Here is a 19,901-nt window from a genome sequence, read left to right as displayed (position 1 = left end):
CATCAAGAAAGCTGAATCTAATGTCTATTTACTCCCGTGCCCCAGCACCTAGCAGCACAATGCCTGGTACGTAATGGCACTCAATATAGATGTGCCAATATGCTTATTGTCCAATGAATAAGCAGTTTCTTAAAGGAGGGGAAGGAAGAGACAAGCTCTCTGAAGAAAACCTGAAGCAGTTTTATAGCCTTTGCTTGTGCTCAGCCCTGGTGCTCTCCATAGTGTCTACCACTCTAGCCTTGTGGATGAATATAAAAATTTAGGACTGTTATTTTTGTTTTGTTTTTTGTCTGTTTGTTTTTCGTGAGAGACTATTAATCTAGTCTATGTGATTCCAGAAGAAGCAGGATCCAGGGTAAATTCAAAGGAGAAAGAGTATATTTGACTTAGCTGCGTTAATTTTTATGTTCTTTCCTGACTTTGGGGTTAACTTCTTTAAAAAACTGCCAGGCTGGGCGCAGTGGCTCATGCCTGTAATCCCAGCACTTTGGGAGGCTGAGGTGGGTGGATCACCCAAAGTCAGGAGTTTGAGACCAGCCTGACTAACATGGAGAAACCCCGTCTCTATTAAAAATACAAAAATTAGCCAGGTGTGGTGGCGCATGCTTGTAATCCCAGCTACTCGGGAGGCTGAGGCAGGAGAATCGCTTGAACCCAGGAGGCAGAGATTGTGGTGAGCCGAGATCGTGCCATTGCACTCCAGCCTGAGCAACAAGAGTGAGACTCCTTCTCAAAAAAAAAAAAAAATTAAAAATTAAATAAATAATTGCCCACATCAAAGACAAATAAATGAAAACATCACAAATTAATGACCTCTTCCTTTCACCACCTAAGTTTGAAAGGGTTAGTAAATGATGTCTAGAGAGAGAGAGAGCCTCCCTAGAGGCTGCACAATCCCCAGCTGTCACATACCCACCTGCCTCAGGACAAGTCATGAAGGAAGATGGAGGCTGCCACCTGCGTAGCACAAACTGAACAGAACGTCATGCCCCAGCCTCCATCAGAAATATACCTCTCTCAGCATTTATTAATCTCTGAATGTCAATATTAAGTGTTTAATTTTTTTTTCTTTGTACCATGTGATTCTGCAACCTCTCCAGGTATACAGGTGTCAGATTCAGCATCATTCTCAACCTCTTAAGATGCAAAAATTCCCAGGTTCCTTGCGACAAGCAGCAGGTATAGATTGGCAGGTAACAGAAAGAACATAAAGGTGCTGAGAGCACCTGAGGGGTCTCGGAAATGAGTCACTAGTGATTAGAAAACAAGGGCATGTAAAGGGTTAAGAGAGCACAGAAAACACCTGGGCTTAATTCATTATCTTGGCAAGATTGGTTGTAATCTGCTTTATCAAATTAAATACTTTTCGAGAGGAAGAAGTTGTGTAAAAGTTTGTGTAGTGAACAATGGGAAAGGAAGAATTTGCCTCACATCACTCAACTGTGGGTGTCTGGCCTCACAGCTTCTCATCGGATGCTAGGATGGCTGGGGTGCCCAATTCCCTCTGGGAGGGATCTTAACATTCATATTCCTCTCCTTGATGCTTTTGTGGCTCTTTTCCTTCCAGAACTAGCTTGCCTGCCTGGGGAGTGGGTAAAGTCAATGAGTGTGAGTTATGTGAGAGTCTCAAAATATCAGACCATCTCACAAATGAGCAAAGATGTTACAGGAGGAAAATAGGCTGAGGTATTTATTGATAACTTGGGAAGTAGTTTTTAAACATCTAGTCCCATTACAAGTAAATTATCTGTTATTACATCATTGTCTGCAAAATGTGTCTAAAGCTTAGGCACATTTGTGTCACATATGCATGTATGTGTTTAACTATGTGTTTATTATTAGGCCTAACCTCATAATCAAATTGTTCTGTTGGAGCCCCTAAAGTGGCTTATCACTGAGTGAAAGTAATTTCCCATGGCAGGTGCTCCCAGCAGGTGGCTGCTCACAGTACCTGCATCCGAAAGGTAGATTTAGTCAGAGATTTTATTTTAATAAGAAACCCGTATTGCAGCCGAGCCACCACTGGGTGATGTGCCAAAATTCATGTCTGCAGCATGATTTATTATGTGAAAATACCACAGAACTAATCAGTGGAGTTACTAATTAATACAAATCTGCATTTTTTGCATAAGCAATTAGTGCAAGGAGAGAGCAGTGAAAGAGGAAGTTTGACTCCTTTAATCTCAGTGCCTACTCAAGCGGAAAGACCCACCAAGGCCAAACTCCGAGATCTACGTTTGGAATTTTCCCCCTTTGATTAGTTAAAGACATAAAAGGTCAAATTATCAATATTTAATTTGAGAGAAATGCATTTGTTATAAAGGAAAAAAAATTTATTTAAAGAAGGTGAGACTCCAGGAATGAATTCTTTAATCAAAAATGATTATATTTCTCATTACGGTGAAGTGTGAATAATACTTGATGAGGATTTTGTTTACTACTAATAATGATGTTTTGAAAATTATATCAATAAGTGTGTGTGGTGGGGAGGGGGATATGGTATATATTTCTCAGATGTTCAAATTGCCAAAGGAGCTTTCTCTTCTCAGTTATGTCTTTGCTAGATGTTTCCAGTATATGTTGGATAAGTTATGAGTACTCAATATGTAATATTTTAGATCTGGCATGATTTAGCTAATTGTGTGGCTCACTGAATCTGAGTGAATAATACCATTTGACTTCTGTTGGCTTGTTTTTTCATTAATTTATCAGAGATTGTTTACAGTATGAAATAACTGAAGTGTTGATAAAGTGATGGTGAAAAAGATTTTAGATTTTCAATAAAATTTATACTCCATAAAACACAAGCAAAATCAAAAACATTTTGAGAGATATTTTATTATTTCTGTGGAGAGTAAACAAGAAATTCATTTTGGTTTTGAAGCTGTGTGGCAAATAAGTACAAATATTTGAATAATGACTATCTTTTTGAAAGCTATTCAATTTATGATTTCTGTCTTTGTTTCAGACTAGCCAGCTCAAATTATAGTTTAAGCTCTTTCCTTACCCCTAAATCTGGCTATCTAGTTTTCCAGGAAACTTACTGTGAATATTTGGCTAATTAGATGCAGACTTACAGGACTCTTTAAAAAGCTCAGTCATGGTGCCCAGTGTTTTTTGTTTGTTTTTGTTTTTGTTTTTGAAACAAAGCAAACAGGGAAGAGCGGAAAGGAGGAAGGGAAAGAAAGGAGGAAGAAGGGGAGGGAGGAAAGGAGGGAAAGGAGGGGGAAGGGGACGGAGGAAAGGAAGGGAGGAAAGGAGGAAGGGTCGGAGGAAAGGAGGAAGGAAGGGAGGAAGAGAGAGATTTTGCTGAATCTGGTAGGCCGAAGGTCAGGGCCTTTGGAGTGGGAATTGTCCACGGTGCTGATAGGTTGCGGAAGTCGTTCCTTCTACAAGTCGCCTGGGGCCCTAAACCTGGTTTGCCGGCGTTCCTCCCGTGCCTTTAGGAACTTGTACGGGTCTCCTCTCCCAACCCACAGCAGCAGCCATTGTTATTGGGACGCTCCGGCGCCGTCGGTGTGTCTCGGCTCTCCACTCCCGAAGTTACACACAGCTACCGAGGATTTTTGTTTGCTTGCTTCTTTCTATTAAGGCAAAGGTTGGCAAATAGCGTGTGCTTGTCAGTTCCCTGGCCCTGCGATCCCCTTTGGACAGCAAGCTGTTCTTCGATCCCCGGGAAACAGGTGTGCGCCCTCTGCTCATGCTCCTCTCCCGAGAGCAGGTGCGACCGTGGACATACACTCACGGACACTCGCACACCCATCCACTTATGCCCACACTCACATACACATTCACATTCATTGACACACACCTGCACACACTCATATGTTCACATACACACTAACAATCATTTATATGCACACACGATTTGCACACACATTCACATAATCTTGCACACACACCGATTCACACACGTATATTCAAGTGGAATCACACACTTTTGCACACACAGGGCATCGGACGCACGAGGCCTTCAGCAATTGTGCCCGTGACCCACGCCTGCCAAGATGTTCCTACTGAGTTGATTTTACGTTGTTGGTTCTGCGTGTTAGATGGTTTCAGGAAAGCCTCTCGATCCTGACAGGGAATCAGAGACAAGTCCTCCCAAGGTCTGTGGGAGCCGAGAAAGGAGCCACCAAGGCCCCGTCGGGACCGGGAGGGCATAAATAATAAATAAAAAGGCCCAGGCAGGCCGAGCTGGGGAAGCCCGGCACTAAATCACTCCCCAAATCACAGTCGCGTCGTGCTCCATCCAATAGCTCTAAGCAATTTGTGGGGTTGGGGGTTGAAATCAATTTTTTCCGTTCTCGCAGGTGCAATATGAATCAATTATCTTAATTAAGATTATGCCGCAAGCCCTGGAGATTTGGGGAGGATGGGTTTTGCGCTTCGGGCGACGGCGAGGCATTTTAATAGCGTCTCTCGTTGCTCTTGACTCTCCCGGGTCGCCTGCCTGTCGAGCCTGGGCAGCTCCAGCCTCAGGCCAGGACCTGGGAGCCCAACTGCCTCCCCCGGGGCGCAGGCGCCGCGTCGGCGGTCTGTTCAGAACCCGCATCAACCCCCCTCCATCCCCCCGAAGCTCTCAAGAGCCTCCAAGCTACCCGGCCTATGTAGGACCTGCAGCTCTCAGTCCTCCGTTCCTGCGGCCCCTGCGCCCCACGGTCTCGCGGGCCCCTCGGCCACCTGGCCCCCTCACCCCTCTCTCCCGCCCCTGGAACGCGCCCAGGCCCCGACATCCCCCTCCTAGTTAGGGCGGGAAGAGGACGCGGGAACCTCTCGAGGTCGGCCGGGCTGCCCTGGCCACACTTGATCCTTTCATTGAACGCAAACCTCCCTTTGCAAGAGCTAGCATCTGTTTCCCTGAGAAACAGGTCACCGCCAGGGACGCCGGCCCGGCCCCTGCTCTTTATCTTGGCCCTGTGAATGCTTCGCCCCCCACCTCCCGCCCCCCGCTTTCGCCTCCAGCCACAGGCTTCCCACCCCCTACGTCCGGGCCACACGCCTCCATCCCTTCCCCACCCCCATCCCTCCACACCCCTCCCCCTTCCCCTCCGCCCGGCCCACTCCCCTCTCCCCACCCCCGGCCACGCGCCTCCCCCCGCCCCCCTTCCCGCAGGCGCTCCGGCTGCCGCTGTAACGGCCGGGACGCCCGGCCCTCGCCGCGCGCTCAGAGCGGGGACCCGGGAGGCGGCAGATTTGGGGCATTGCTCGAGGGCAGTGAGTCATGAAAGCGGCTTTTGTTGTCCGCGCGTGCGGTTCGCGTGCCGCTGGGTAGCCTGCAGCGCCCAGTAGGGACGGGAGCTGGGGAAGTACGGCTAACTGGCAGCGAGGGGAGAGAGAAAAAACTTAGGGAATCAGGAGGGGGAAAAGTGTGCAACCGTCCAAACAAGTCCAAAGAGAAGAAAATAAGGAGGCGGGGCGGGGCAGCGGAGACGGTCCTCAGCACTAAGCCCCGCCGCGCCTTCAGCTCTGTCCTCTCCCGGCGTCCGGCTGACTCTTCTCTCGCCCCAATTTCTCGCGCCTTCAACCCCAAACAAAACGCACCTCAATCCAGGCCGTGGTCCGGGCTCCTCGCTTTAGGGTCTTACTACCCTGCATCTCCCGGGAGCCTCGCGGGCACTGGCTGAGAGTCGCGATGCCGGCGCTCTGGGTCGAAATTATCCGCGCGGAGGAGGGTCACATCGGAGCCCTGCAGGTTGGAAAGCCCAGTGACAGCCACCGTGAGACCCAACCTCAGCCCGGTCTCTGAAACATCTTGGAGTGGCCTTTCCTTTGTAAAAATCCCCAGTCCTGAGCGAACAACGCGCAGTGGGATTAGAAATGAATTTATCAAGGGGAGAGGAGGAAACAGACTAGTAATTCCCGCACTTTAAGCATTTGAGTCTACTTCTGGCAAAATACTCGGGCGTCCCTCTTGCCCAAGAACATCTGACTCCACCATAATTCTCCTGTATTGCACAGGATGTCGCGAACTGGAGAAGTTTCTGCTTTCTGGGGGTGAGGACAAGAATTTAGCAGAGGGACCACTAGGCTACCACTGACCTCGAGGTTAGATGGAGTCCTTTCTCCTACTCCATCCCCAGATCTCCTCCGGAGCTCCCCAAAGTTGGAAAAATGAGAGCCTAGGCACGAGTTCCATATGCCTGCAGCACGGTGTGCTGCCAGTCGGGGCAGCTGCCGGGCGAGGGGCAGCACTTAACCTGGCCCTGCCGCAAATGTCCTCAGACCTCAGGCTGTGTACTACCTTCTAAGGGCTAGTACTCTGACGCCCTCGAGTTTTAGCCCAACACTGAAGATACATAGAGTACAGGGGTAAATCCTAGGACCAGGCCCCTGGATGACTTATTTTATCCTCCCCTATGTGCTTTGTCAGCCGAGTGAATGTAGAAAAGCAAGCAAAACTCCGGAACCCCACAACGATTCACACCACGCTTCGGTGGCACAACTCCTTTCTTCCCCTTTTAGATTTGTACTGTGCAGGGAAGGCTGCACCTGCCACCTTCAGACACCCGCGATCTGGCTAGGACCCTCTTCCTCTATCCCCACTCTCTCCTCCTGTCCCCACCCTCTTCCAGATGCACCCCAGTCCAGCCGCTCAATCCTGACACTGTTTGCAAACTCGAGGGATATTTAGTGTAATTGCCTTTAAATAAGCAATTCACGTAAGAGGTATTTATTGCAGAGGGCTTCAGGTCTGGGAGGGGGTTAGGAGTTAGTTAATGAAGGATTAGGGGCAAAGCTGGGAAAGAACGAGTAGATAGGCCAGTTTCTTTCTTTTTTAAAAAATCTATTCTGGAAAACGCTTATTCGAAAAGAGTAAAGAATTGCTATTTAGGCAACAGTGTGGCTCCTTCGGAACTGATCGGGAATTTCTGTGGTCTTTGCTTGACCTACAAGGTGGGAGTTTCAAATCAGAGGCTTTGAAGTCTGGAGGAGTTCGCAGCCATTAATCCTTCCCGGGGTTGTGCTAAAGGCATTTCTAGAAAGAAATCAATCGGAAAGACCCGTTCAACACAGGCCCATTGCATCTTCTCTTTGAAAAGGCTTGTCTGAATCAAGTATCTTATACAGACCCGAGATTGAGGGGAGCAAGAGCGCAGGTCCGGCTGTGGCGAGGTGTCCACCACCGTACTCATGGTCAATGCCTGGACTAGAGAGCCGAGGCCATGCAGGGCGGGCTGGCCAGGTAACTGGAAGCGTCCCTGAACTGGCTGAGAGGAGGTGCCTTTTGCAGCAACCCAGTGGCCATGGCTAAAAGGCAGAATCCAACCGTCAAAGAAGCCCCCAGCTCCCACATAAGAAAGCGCAAAGGCCAATGGAGCCAAGGCCTCCTCGAGAGAACTAGCTCGCTTTGAGGACAAGATCCTGGGGATGGAGGTAGGGACTGACGTAGTGAGAGGGTCTGGAGGGACAGTGGTAGCTGAGAGTCAGGACACGAAGGATTGAACGTATGGTAGGGATAGAATGGCAAGTACAAATTTTCTGTACTTAAGGAACTGGGAGAGGACGATCCGGTTAGAGAGGATGGGGAACTAATCTCAACGCTGCGTTTACAGAAGAAGCCGCTTTTATATGGCGTATATGTTTGCTTAGAGGGGCCGAAGGAGATTAGGAGAAGCCATCCGTTGGCGCCAATGATCAAAGCGTCTGCCAAGGAGAAGAAGCCAAGGGATGGGCCTTTCAGACAGGGCAGGGAGTCATGCTGCTCTGGATGCCAGTGCCAGGACAAGAAATCGAAAGGAGCGAGGACTCTTCACTGCGTGCCTCAGTCTCCCCCTTCTGCCTCTTTCACCTCTGCCCTACTTCCGGCGTGAAAGCAGGCCACTCTCTCTGATGTAGACCAACTCAACATTAGCTTTTCCCTTCCTTCCCTCAAATCCCCTCCCCCCTCTATCCCCTGTCCCTTCTGCCGCCTGAAAGGGTTAATCTCTCCTGCGGGTAAAAACAGGTCCGCGGAGTCTCTAACTGGCGACAGATGGGCCACTTTCTTCTGGCCACAAAGGGGCCGGAATGGAGCGCTCCGCGGCATACAAATGGGCAGGTCACGTGGTTCCAGGCTCTTGGCTGGACCGGGAAGACCATATGGCGCATGCCGGGGAGGAAGGAGAAGGGGCGGGAGTAGGGGTGGAGGGTGAGGGGAGCGGTTGTCAGAGGAGGGCGGGAGACAAGCAAGGCGTGGGGAGAAGTGGGGAGGAGGGGAGAACCGGGAGCGCACAGCCTGGACGCGTGCGCAGGCGGCAGGCGCAGAGACCTGCTAGCTCCTCAGCTAGCAGCCCCGCCCGCGCTTAGCATCACTAACTGGGCTATATAACCTGAGCGCCCGCGCGGCCAGGACACGAGGAATTCGCCCACGCAGGAGGCACGGCGTCCGGAGGCCCCAGGGTTATGAGACTTTCACTGCTCAGGACCTACTAACAACAAAGGTAATTACAATTCTTTCATTTTTTTGCCCTAGAATAGAAGCAATAACTGAAGACTGATGCACCTACATATTCTGTATGTGTGCGTTTGCGAGCGTGTGTATGTGTGTTGAGACCAGCATCCCTCTCCATAATTGCCCATAAGTACTCACACATAATGAGTCGTGTCACTCAAGTACCCCCTGCAGGCTTTCTAATTTAAATTTTAAGAATTTGGGTTTCTTTTGTGGATAGCATAGGAGCTTGGATTTTTTAAAAGAATACACAGTAATTATGATTATCTGCTAGTGCTGATTTTAAAGTCCCAAAAGCAATAATGACTTCATTTTCTCACTTCTTACAATAAGAAAAAAAAAAGCTGTGTTATCAATATATATTTTGTGTGCATGTATTTTACGCATATTAGGAGTGTCAAGCTGTGTTTTCAGTGAATGAAAGCGACATGGATACCTTGAGTATTCACACCATGGAAAATAAATCAGGTTCAGAGATAGTTTAGTTGAGAGGGGGGAAAGTGAAGAAAGGGAGAGGGACTCACTCCTGCTACCTGTTACCGCTCCAGAGGCGGCCAAGTCCCCAGCAGCCACTACTGGAGCCAGAAATGCAGTTGTTTTACTAACGGCTTTTTATTTTCCTTATTAGAAGCAGCAACTTCGCGGTTGCCAATCGCTGACCATTATAATTACTCAATTTTTTAAAGGGAGGTTTGAGGCGAACTTTGAAAAGCCTCAATAAAGAGCGGGCGGCCCTTTCAATGGGCTGTTTATTAGAGAGGAGCCTTCCGCACCTGATCCCCGGCGCGTGGGAGAGCGCTCTGCGCCGCGCCCCCAGCCCTCGCCCTGCAGCTAGCGCTTTTGTACAAGGTGGAAATTCAGCGTCGGGCCAGAGATGGAAGGCAAGAAAAGAAAGGCGAGGGAGGGGTGGAAGACCCTGTCCACTTTTGTTGCCAAATGTTACATTGATGGTGGAACAATTTGGCGGAAACTATTTTTCCTCCTTTCTGCATTTGCTCTTCAGTATCCCGTCTGTGTAATCTTCTTAAAAATCGCTGCCAGTATTAGTAAATTGCGCAATGGCTCTTCAACTTAAATCGCTAAGTACCTAGAAGCCAGGACAAAAATGGAAGCAGAATGTGTGATTTTTCAGCTCATTTGTGTGTGTGTGTCTGTGTGTGTGTGTGTGTGTGTAGTTGTGAGTGACTTTGAACACATTTGGATAAACATGAAGTCACTGAAATGTACAGTCATTTCCACACACATTATCTTGTCGGGCAACCACCATAAACACATTTAAGTTAATCACTAGGATACAAACACATATGCGTGAGTGGTGTACACATATACATATTCACTGCCTTCCCCCAGTCCTGTCCTCACTCCTACGTACCAGCGGGGCACACGCACGCGCCATTATAAAACACTGCATTTAACTTTTTCTCGGAGGCATTCATTTTGTAATGGGCAGGTACTTTTCTCAAGCATTTGTACAGATTGAGGGAGTGGAAGCTGAAGGCGTATCTGGCTTTTGAATATAGCGTTTTTCTCCTTTTCTTTCTGTTTGCCTCTACCCTGTTGAATGTAGGAAATCTAAACATGACCAAATCGTACAGCGAGAGTGGGCTGATGGGCGAACCTCAGCCCCAAGGTCCTCCAAGCTGGACAGACGAGTGTCTCAGTTCTCAGGACGAGGAGCACGAGGCAGACAAGAAGGAGGACGACCTCGAAGCCATGAACGCAGAGGAGGACTCACTGAGGAATGGGGGAGAGGAGGAGGACGAAGACGAGGACCTGGAAGAGGAGGAAGAAGAGGAAGAGGAGGATGACGATCAAAAGCCCAAGAGACGCGGCCCCAAAAAGAAGAAGATGACCAAGGCTCGCCTGGAGCGTTTTAAATTGAGACGCATGAAGGCTAACGCCCGGGAGCGCAACCGCATGCACGGACTGAACGCGGCCCTAGACAACCTGCGCAAGGTGGTGCCCTGCTATTCTAAGACGCAGAAGCTGTCCAAAATCGAGACTCTGCGCTTGGCCAAGAACTACATCTGGGCTCTGTCGGAGATCCTGCGCTCAGGCAAAAGCCCAGACCTGGTCTCCTTCGTTCAGACCCTTTGCAAGGGCTTATCCCAACCCACCACCAACCTGGTTGCAGGCTGCCTGCAACTCAATCCTCGGACTTTTCTGCCTGAACAGAACCAGGACATGCCCCCGCACCTGCCGACGGCCAGCGCTTCCTTCCCTGTACACCCCTACTCATACCAGTCGCCTGGGCTGCCCAGTCCGCCTTACGGCACCATGGACAGCTCCCATGTCTTCCACGTCAAGCCGCCGCCGCACGCCTACAGCGCAGCGCTGGAGCCCTTCTTTGAAAGCCCTCTGACTGATTGCACCAGCCCTTCCTTTGATGGACCCCTCAGCCCGCCGCTCAGCATCAATGGCAACTTCTCTTTCAAACACGAACCGTCCGCCGAGTTTGAGAAAAATTATGCCTTTACCATGCACTATCCTGCAGCGACCCTGGCAGGGGCCCAAAGCCACGGATCAATCTTCTCGGGCACCGCTGCCCCTCGCTGCGAGATCCCCATAGACAATATTATGTCCTTCGATAGCCATTCACATCATGAGCGAGTCATGAGTGCCCAGCTCAATGCCATCTTTCATGATTAGAGGCACGCCAGTTTCACCATTTCCGGGAAACGAACCCACTGTGCTTACAGTGACTGTCGTGTTTACAAAAGGCAGCCCTTTGGGTACTACTGCTGCAAAGTGCAAATACTCCAAGCTTCAAGTGATATATGTATTTATTGTCATTACTGCCTTTGGAAGAAACAGGGGATCAAAGTTCCTGTTCACCTTATGTATTATTTTCTATAGCTCTTCTATTTAAAAAAAAAATACAGTAAAGTTAAAGAAATGCACCACGAATTTGGTGTAGCTGTATTCAGATCGTATTAATTATCTGATCGGGATAACAAAATCACAAGCAATAATTAGGAACTATGCAATTTTTAAACTAGTAATGGGCCAATTAAAATATATATAAATATATATTTTTCAACCAGCATTTTACTACTTGTTACCTTTCCCATGCTGAATTATTTTGTTGTGATTTTGTACAGAATTTTTAATGACTTTTTATAATGTGAATTTCCTATTTTAAAACCATGCAGCTTCATCAATTTTTATACATATCAGAAAAGTAGAATTATATCTAATTTATACAAAATAATTTAACTAATTTAAACCAGCAGAAAAGTGCTTAGAAAGTTATTGTGTTGCCTTAGCACTTCTTTCCTCTCTAATTGTAAAAAAAAAAAAAAAAAATTGCACAATTTGAGCAATTCATTTCACTTTAAAGTCTTTCCCTCTCCCTAAAATATAAACCAGAATCATAATTTTCAAGAGAATAAAAAATTAAGAGATGCATTCCCTATCAAAACATATCAATTCAACACATTAGTTGCACAAGCTTGTATATACATATTATAAATAAATGCCAACATACCCTTCTTTAAATCAAAAGCTGCTTGACTATCACATACAATTTGCACTGTTACTTTTTAGTCTTTTACTCCTTTGCATTCCATGATTTTACAGAGAATCTGAAGCTATTGATGTTTCCAGAAAATATAAATGCATGATTTTATACATAGTCACAAAAATGGTGGTTTGTCATATATTCATGTAATAAATCTGAGCCTAAATCTAATCAGGTTGTTAATGTTGGGATTTATATCTATTGTAGTCAATTAGTACAGTAGCTTAAATAAATTCAAACCATTTAATTCATAATTAGAACAATAGCTATTGCATGTAAAATGCAGTCCAGAATAAGTGCTGTTTGAGATGTGATGCTGGTACCACTGGAATCGAGCTGTACTGTAATTTTGTTTGTAATCCTGTATATTATGGTGTAATGCACAATTTAGAAAACATTCATCCAGTTGCAATAAAATAGTATTGAAAGTGAGAGCAATTGTTGCATTTCTTCTTAAAGGGATTTTGTTTTCATTTCTGGGGAAAATAGTCGCTTTTTTGCTGAGTTAAAAAATACTAAACACTTCATGTAGAATAAAAGAAAAGAAGAAAGGTTTACCTTGGCATATGTTCTTGTCTGTTTATCTTGCACAGGGAATCACCAGCTCTTTGTAGATAATGAAAAGACCTAATTGATATTTCATTATTTGGAATATGGGACTGGACAGAGGTACAAACAGTGTGTTTTTTCTCTGTTTTAGGTAGCTTAGCCTTTAGGCTTTTTATTTCCATTTTTAAAAATGATTGTTACATGTTTTCTTCTATTTCTTTCTTTAAAAAGGTGGATTTTATTAATTATTAACAAACAAGACATAAACAAGTATCCCAGCATAGTTTGTCTATACATTTAAGACATATAAAACATTACTATTTTCTTGGTGTTCTGTTATCTGCACATTTTTCTGAACTAAACAGTTTTATCTCGCAAATAGTACTGTCCCAGAGAAATTTATATACTTTTGGAAAGTACCAAAGGGAAATGAGTTAAAGAAGCCAAGAGAAGTAACATTTTATAATTGTTCTATAAACATCTTGTGATGATTTCCATCATTTTTCCATGAAAAAGCATAATGGATTATTTGTACTGAAGAACACACTATTTGTACCGTATTTTAGGAAGGTGTAATTATTTCCTCCCCCCTCCCCCCACCCTTTGGGGCACTATTCTGTTGTTTCATGAACACAACTCACTGGAAAAACTTATGGAAGATTCTGTCTATTGTTATGTCCACTTCAAAAAAAAAAAAAAAGAGTTTGGCATTTCTTTTCCTCTGGATGTACTGACTGACAGTCATGATTCCTAGGGAATATCATTTTGGCACTTGTGCCCTGGCTCTACCGTGGTGCTCTGATTACTGTCATTAGTAACTCCATTGTTTCTACTCTGATTCGGGTGCCACATTGGATGACTACCCCCCTTCCCAAGCTTGTTCCTTTAATCTCCTTCTCATTGGTGATTTAGGGGTTCCAGAAAGCTGACCTCATTTAGCAAGCTGCTCCAGAAAAATGTGAGTAATGTAATGGACAGGAACAATTAGCCATACTAATAACATTGCCAATGAGGCTGCGTCAAGCTGTGACAGTAGCAGTAAGGAATACTTCGACGTTAAAAAAATGTTTGAGAGCAATTTAAAATATATTATTTTAACATGTTTTCTATCTGCCTTCATCACATGACAGAAATACTTTTAAGTTAGTCCCAACTTTATCTAAAATGCAGCAATCTCATTCCAACTGAATCAGAGTTGTTATTTTGGAATCAAGCTGTTGCTTCTATATCCTGGATTGTTCTCACTGTTCTTACTTTAAGAGACATAATACTGATATGATAGTTGAATACTACCAGTCTTCCAGCATAGGAGGTAATGAAGTGAACATTCAGATCTGATCTAATCTATTAAGTAGCTCAATTTCACCTGCAGTTAAAATTAGACATCTTCATGCAAACTAAAATCTGTTACTGTAGTGAAGAGAAGAAATAAAAGAATGACATTTTAGGAATTCCAGCTTTCAAAATAGCAAACAGGAAAATCTAGACTGTGATCTTTTGTAAGGTAGAAACGAACACTGAAAGTTAGGTTTTTGTTTTGTTTTGTTTTGTTTTTCCATTTTGCCAATAGAACTTCATTCTAAAACATAGGGATTCTTTCAGTCAGTCAAGGAGTAACTCACATGCCACCATCTTTTATTCAAAGGCAGGCACAGATGTTCCTTCTGCAGGGGAGGATTTAATTTATGAAAATGATATTGTTTATGCATGAATGAACTGCATGCACTCTGCATAACACATAGCACTTCCATCTGATCAGAGAAATGCCACAGAACCAGTGCCAATGTCAGAAACATATTCTACAAATTTACTCACTTAAATGTTTAATGAATATTTGGAAGGCACTTTCAAACCATAAGAAACATTTTAAATTATCTTCTTTTATGAATTCCTACCCATATTTAAAAAAGACTCTTACAGCTTTTGTAACTGGCTAATGATTATACCCAGTTTGTAAGAAAAGAACATATTTTACTAAATGAAAACCAACCAACCAAAAAAAAAAAAAAATGCTGGCAAGTTTGGCTTCACTGGAAAACATATTTCTCTTACTTTTGCTGTTTAATGCTTGTCATGAATAATATTTGGGATTCTATGTGTTTCTTCATCTTGAGCCACGACTATTCCTATCAAATAAGATGCTTAGGTATACTTGTTTAATGTGAAAATCCTATGAATAGTTATTTCTAGAAAAAGCTGGTATGTAAAATCAAGGGGAAATTTCATAGTCTAAGATGAAATTGAGCTAAATAGTGTAACTGGTGCATAATTACTATTGAATAGGAACACTTCACATAACATATTTTATTTTACATAACCAATTGCAGCTATATAGTATGATCTATATACTTTTAATACTTAATTATAAATAAATTAAAATGAAAGATTATAATGCCTTAAGAATGTTCTACTAATCTTAGGTTTATAATATGTTATAGTAAAATAACATCTGAAATACATTTTGTGTTCTAATTTATTAATCTTAAAATCCCTGTTTTTACATTTGAGAGTCCTTACATTCTTACAAAATTAATACATTTTCTGAAAGAAGCTAGCAATTACTAAAATGATATAAGGATCATTAGCTAACAGTTTGAACCAAGCTGTTTTAGTTCTATAATTATACAAGAAATTTAAAGTGAAAATATCTATTAAGCAATTAATAAAACTAGGTTTCAAAATATTGGCTGATTTTCTCCTAATGGAAAATGTAAAACAGCAAAACTGTTTCTTAAACTACACAAAAACCTCCTCACTTCTCTTTTTCTCTCCCTCTAACACCACTTATTTATTGAAAATCACCTAAATAAAATCTTTAATTCCAGGGTCTGATGAAGAATAAAAGAGCCAAAGCAACATCTTGTAGAACACCAGGACTGAGAACTCTTGTTGTTACCATTGCAAAGAGGCATTCTGGCGTCAGATGCACAGTGATTTGTATGGTGGCATAATCATTGGCTGCTGGCCAGGCATTATGTTTCAGAGGACACTATTGTCAAGAACCATTCAACCAGAAATCTGCACTGTATGCACTCAAAAGTTGAGATCATCTGCCTTCCTATGACAGGAAGAATTCTGTGCTGGCAATTGACTCATGGACTCTCTTCACACACACTAAGGCTTGGTCCAATGGCTCTGATGGAATTAACTGTGCAGCCAAACTAGTGGCATTGACAAGACAAGGCCACAGTCTCTGGGGACTTCTGGTTAAATTGCTAATTTTAAAATGAGGAGTATTATGTTAATGCTGGATTAAATCATCAGATACATTAAATGTGGATTTGGCCATCTAAGCATTATTATGTTATTTGCCCAGTTAATTTAGAGGTAGATGGACAGTGACAATAACTATCTCTACAGATCCACAATTCTAAGAGATGGATCCAATTGTGAAATGACATGGAGAGATAAAGAGTAAGTTCAATCTAGCATATATGAAATAACTTGGTAACTGACTTTTCTGTTAACAAGATGAAAAGCTAACCTGCTTTACACTTTCACATCTAAGGACAGACAACCAGAGAGGTGGCTTCACACACTAGGCCAGTGCTAACTAAGTGCTTTTCATTCACTTGCGTATTTCATCATCAAAGCAGCCTCCTGCCTTGTTTATAGATGGGGAAACTAGGAAGTTGAGATACCTAGATATTTGCATTTCTGTCTTCCTTTCTTCATTCAGGTTTTTCTTTCATTGCCACTTCCTCAAAGCAGCTTTTACTGATTCCCATTTAAAATAACAACTGACTTCAACTCCACCAAAATCACTATACTGTCCCTCCCTCTTTCCAGAGCATTTGCCTGTCAAATGTTATCTTATGTATTTACTTGTTTAGCTTATTTTTAAACTATTTATTTATTTTTAAACTATCTATCTCTAGGTCTTCTAAGCACCTGAGAAACAGAGACAAAGTTGTCTCTTCTGTGTGTTGCTGTTCCTCTGGTGCTTAGAAGACCTAGAGGATCCTAAAAAAATATTAACTTTCCAAGGGAATTGAAGAACACTAGGCCAGGCGCGGTGGCACATGCCTGTAATCCCAGCACTTTGGGAGGCCGAGGCGGGTGGATCACGAGGTCAGGAGATCGAGACAATCCTGGCTAACACAGTGAGATCCTGTCTCTACTAAAAATATAAAAAAATTAGCCGGGCGTGGTGGCGGGTGCCTGTAGTCTCAGCTACTCGGGAGGCTGAGGCTGAGGCAGGAGAATGGTGAACCCAGGAGGCGGAGGCTGCAGTGAACCGAGATCATGCCACTGCACTCCAGCCTGGGTGACAGAGCAAGACTCCGTCTTAAAAAAAAAAAAAAAAAAAAAAGAAGAAAAACACTAATGTAATGCTAAAGCCTATGCTATAAGTCAAGTCAGTTGAGAATGGAGAGGACCACAGATTATTTTCAGTCCAGCAAATGTTATAAACATTAATTCTACGACAAGAAAACAATTGAAACTAATTTCTATCATACTGCATGGCACCAAACTCCCCCCACTTCCTTTTTGAGGATCATAAGTTGTCAGTTATTGTTTCTTTTATTGATATCAATTGGTTAAATATAATCTAGAATCGGAATAAAAACAATTATAGGCTTTTTCCAGACCATGTATTTCAATGCATGTTCTTTTTTCCTTTCTGTTCATTATTCTTTCAGTAATTGTTTTTGTTCTATTTTTAGTGTTATGTAAAATTACTCTAGCTCATAATTTCTATTTTAAAGTGTTCAGTGCATAAACTTAGCACATCAATACTATCTTTTTAGTGTTCGCTCTCAATGATGTCAGTTAAGAGATCAGCATCACTTTTGGTGACGTCAATGAAGGGGTATTACAACCTTAAGAGAACTGTTAATCCCTTTCCACTGGTGTCACTAATTGTAGTGCTTGTTTACTCATAGCAAGTACGTGACTAAGTAATGTTAACATCAAAGCAGAAAGAGGATAATAAAGTGTTCTAAAAAGAAAATTTGGTGGCTGGGTGCAGTGGCTCACACCTGTAATGCCAGCACTTTTGAGAGGCCGATGCAGGTGGATTGTTTGAGCCTAGGAGTTTGAGACCAGTCTGGGCAACATGGTGAAACCTCGTGTCTACAAAAAATACAAAAATTAGTGGTGCATGATGGCGTGCATCTATAGTCCCAGCTACTCGGGGGCTCAGGTGGGAGGATCACCTGAGCCTGGGGAGGTCAAGGCTGCAGTGAGATGTGATTGCACCACTGTACTACAACCTAGGTGACAAAGTGAGACCCTGTCTCAAAAAAAAAGAAGATGATGATTTGAGATAACGTCACTTGTTACTGTTAACAGTTAACTGAATAATCTTTATTCTAGTCAGTGCCTAAATACATAATAAATGATAGTACAAATGCATAGAAATTATAACTAAACCTAAGTAGTGATATTTATCACAATATTTCTTTACTAGAAGAATTTCTTTGTTAATAGAGGCAAGGCTACTTGTTTAGATATCTTAAAATATCAACATAAGATTTTTGGATAAATAAATTAATGAATCCTTGACTCTGGCATATTAAAAATATTAAGCAAAGAGATCTTTGCTTCCCAAGGTTTTATTTTTGCCTAATTAACTACTGGTGCATTTATATTAAAACATATTGTCATATATATATATATATGATACGTGTGTGTGTATATATATATATGCTATACTTGGCTGAGTAGTATCCCCTTCCCTTGCCCACCTCTCTCCCAAATGTATGCCCATCCAAAACCTCAAAATGTGGCCTCATTTGAAATACTGTCTTTCCAGATTTAACTAAGATATAAGATGTAAATTGATATGAGTTCATGCTGGATTAGGGTGGGCCCTAAATCCAATCACTGATGTCCTGATAAGAAGCAGACAGAACACACAGACACACAGCATACAGGAAGGATGGCGTGTGAAGGTAAAGGCAGAGACTGGAGCAATGTGTCTACAAACCAAGGGGCCCCAAGGATTTGGGGCAAACATCAGAAGCTGGGAAACAGACAGGAATTCTCAGCTTCTCCTTCTGAATCCCTAAGAAGGAATCAACCCCGCTGACACCGTGATTTTAAACTTCTTGTCTCCAGAACTGTAATACAATACATTTTTGTTGTCTTAAGCTACGCAGTTTCTGGTGATTTGTTATGGCAGCCCTAGGAAACTGATAGGTATACTAAAATCTCTAATGAATTGATGTTAAATATATATAAGTATAGGAGAGTTCATTTAAATTCTTCTGAAAATGTCTTCTTAAACTTTTAATGATACAATATATAACAACCAGTATACTTAGTTGGTATCAGGTGTGATATTTAAACAAGCTGACAAAAAACAGCTATTTAATAAACATTTGAATTATATAAAAGTTGTATTGTTTATTGTTCACGGGAATGACTTAAACTGACATCGACATTTAGTGAAGTGCGAATGGGCCTAGCCAATAAACTATGGGTAATTTTTTTAAAGTCTCATTTTTGAATTGACAAAGAAAGTACCAAATATCAGCTATTATGTATTCTTCATGTGAAGAAAATGTCATATTTATTTGATTTGTGGAGCAGCATTATATTAATAGAGCTTCTGAAAGAACAAATGTAGCATTTTCCTGATTTTGCAGACACTCATTTAACACACAATTTCATATTTTAAAGTACATAATTTTTTAAAAAAATAATTCTAGTCCAAATGAATTTAAGTGCCATGACTTCTAAAAATTCTGTCTCTATTTTTGGGTTTTATAGGACCTTGAGCCAGTACTGTTCTGGTGAGCTTAAGAGGCTAAGACTTCAACTTTAGTTACATGGGGCTTTCATCTGGTTGTCTATTTTGATTGCTCTAAATACAAGTAAGTGTTTATTTCATCTGAATGTATTTAAAGTTTTGGTTTTACGTAGATCTGGGGTTCTGTCTTGTTTTTAATCTTTATTGGTCTGTTTGTTTGGGGATAGTTGGTACTTTCATCTCTTTTTTTTTTTTTTTTTAATTTATTTATTATTATTATACTTTAAGTTGTAGGGAGTACTTTCATCTCTTATGCTTGTTTCTTTTTCATTTTGTGCCCACCCTTAGTCAGGTGAACATCAGTGAGGAATAAAATTTTATTGTTTTAAACGTCTGAAAAAATTCAAAAACCACATCATAATTCTGCCTCTGCCAACTGATAAAGATGCTAACTTATTAAGACAAAATGTTATGCAAGAAGACTTTATTGGAATAGAGAAACTTCCTTTTTTATGTAAAAAATACCAACAGAGACACGTGCCTTTCTTGTGACAAGTGTGATATGTGTGTGGATTAGAGGTCTGGAATGTGGCAGCATTTGGGTACTTGGAGGAGAGATTTTGAGTCAGGTAGAAAGATAGACAGGGAGCAGAGGATGATTCTCACCCAATAGAAAGCAGAGTGAAGAAAGAAAGGGGAAT

General features: G+C 42.8%; 2 protein-coding genes and 1 long non-coding RNA gene across 5 annotated transcripts in view; 2 read left to right on the top strand and 1 right to left on the bottom strand.

Moving 5' to 3' along the window:
• Positions 1 to 2,822: 2,822 nt before the first annotated feature.
• On the bottom strand, positions 2,823 to 6,221 carry LOC123567920 (uncharacterized). Its single transcript, XR_006691092.3, has 3 exons — positions 6,043 to 6,221; positions 5,545 to 5,689; positions 2,823 to 3,584 (listed from the first exon to the last, which is right to left on the bottom strand). It is a non-coding gene; the product is annotated as an uncharacterized lncRNA (long non-coding RNA).
• A 2,114-nt stretch (positions 6,222 to 8,335) lies between these two features.
• Positions 8,336 to 12,386, top strand: NEUROD1 (neuronal differentiation 1). Its single transcript, XM_045367341.2, has 2 exons — positions 8,336 to 8,423; positions 10,002 to 12,386. The coding sequence occupies exon 2, from the start codon at positions 10,013 to 10,015 to the stop codon at positions 11,081 to 11,083; it is 1,071 nt and encodes a 356-aa protein (XP_045223276.1). The 5' UTR covers positions 8,336 to 8,423; positions 10,002 to 10,012; the 3' UTR covers positions 11,084 to 12,386.
• A 6,832-nt stretch (positions 12,387 to 19,218) lies between these two features.
• The window catches only part of CERKL (CERK like autophagy regulator), a 141,049-nt gene continuing 140,366 nt past the window's right edge, over positions 19,219 to 19,901 (top strand). For all 3 annotated transcript variants that reach the window (XM_074009558.1, XM_074009556.1, XM_074009559.1), the window contains exon 1: positions 19,219 to 19,324. The gene's annotated coding sequence lies outside the window, so the exon portion shown is untranslated. The remainder of the gene's footprint in view (positions 19,325 to 19,901) is intronic.

Source organism: Macaca fascicularis, chromosome 12, assembly GCF_037993035.2.
Source record: "Macaca fascicularis isolate 582-1 chromosome 12, T2T-MFA8v1.1".
In the NCBI taxonomy this organism is placed as follows: domain Eukaryota; kingdom Metazoa; phylum Chordata; class Mammalia; order Primates; family Cercopithecidae; genus Macaca; species Macaca fascicularis.
The sequence above is the reverse complement of the archived record's forward strand: the minus strand, read 5'-3'. Positions and strand labels throughout refer to the sequence as shown.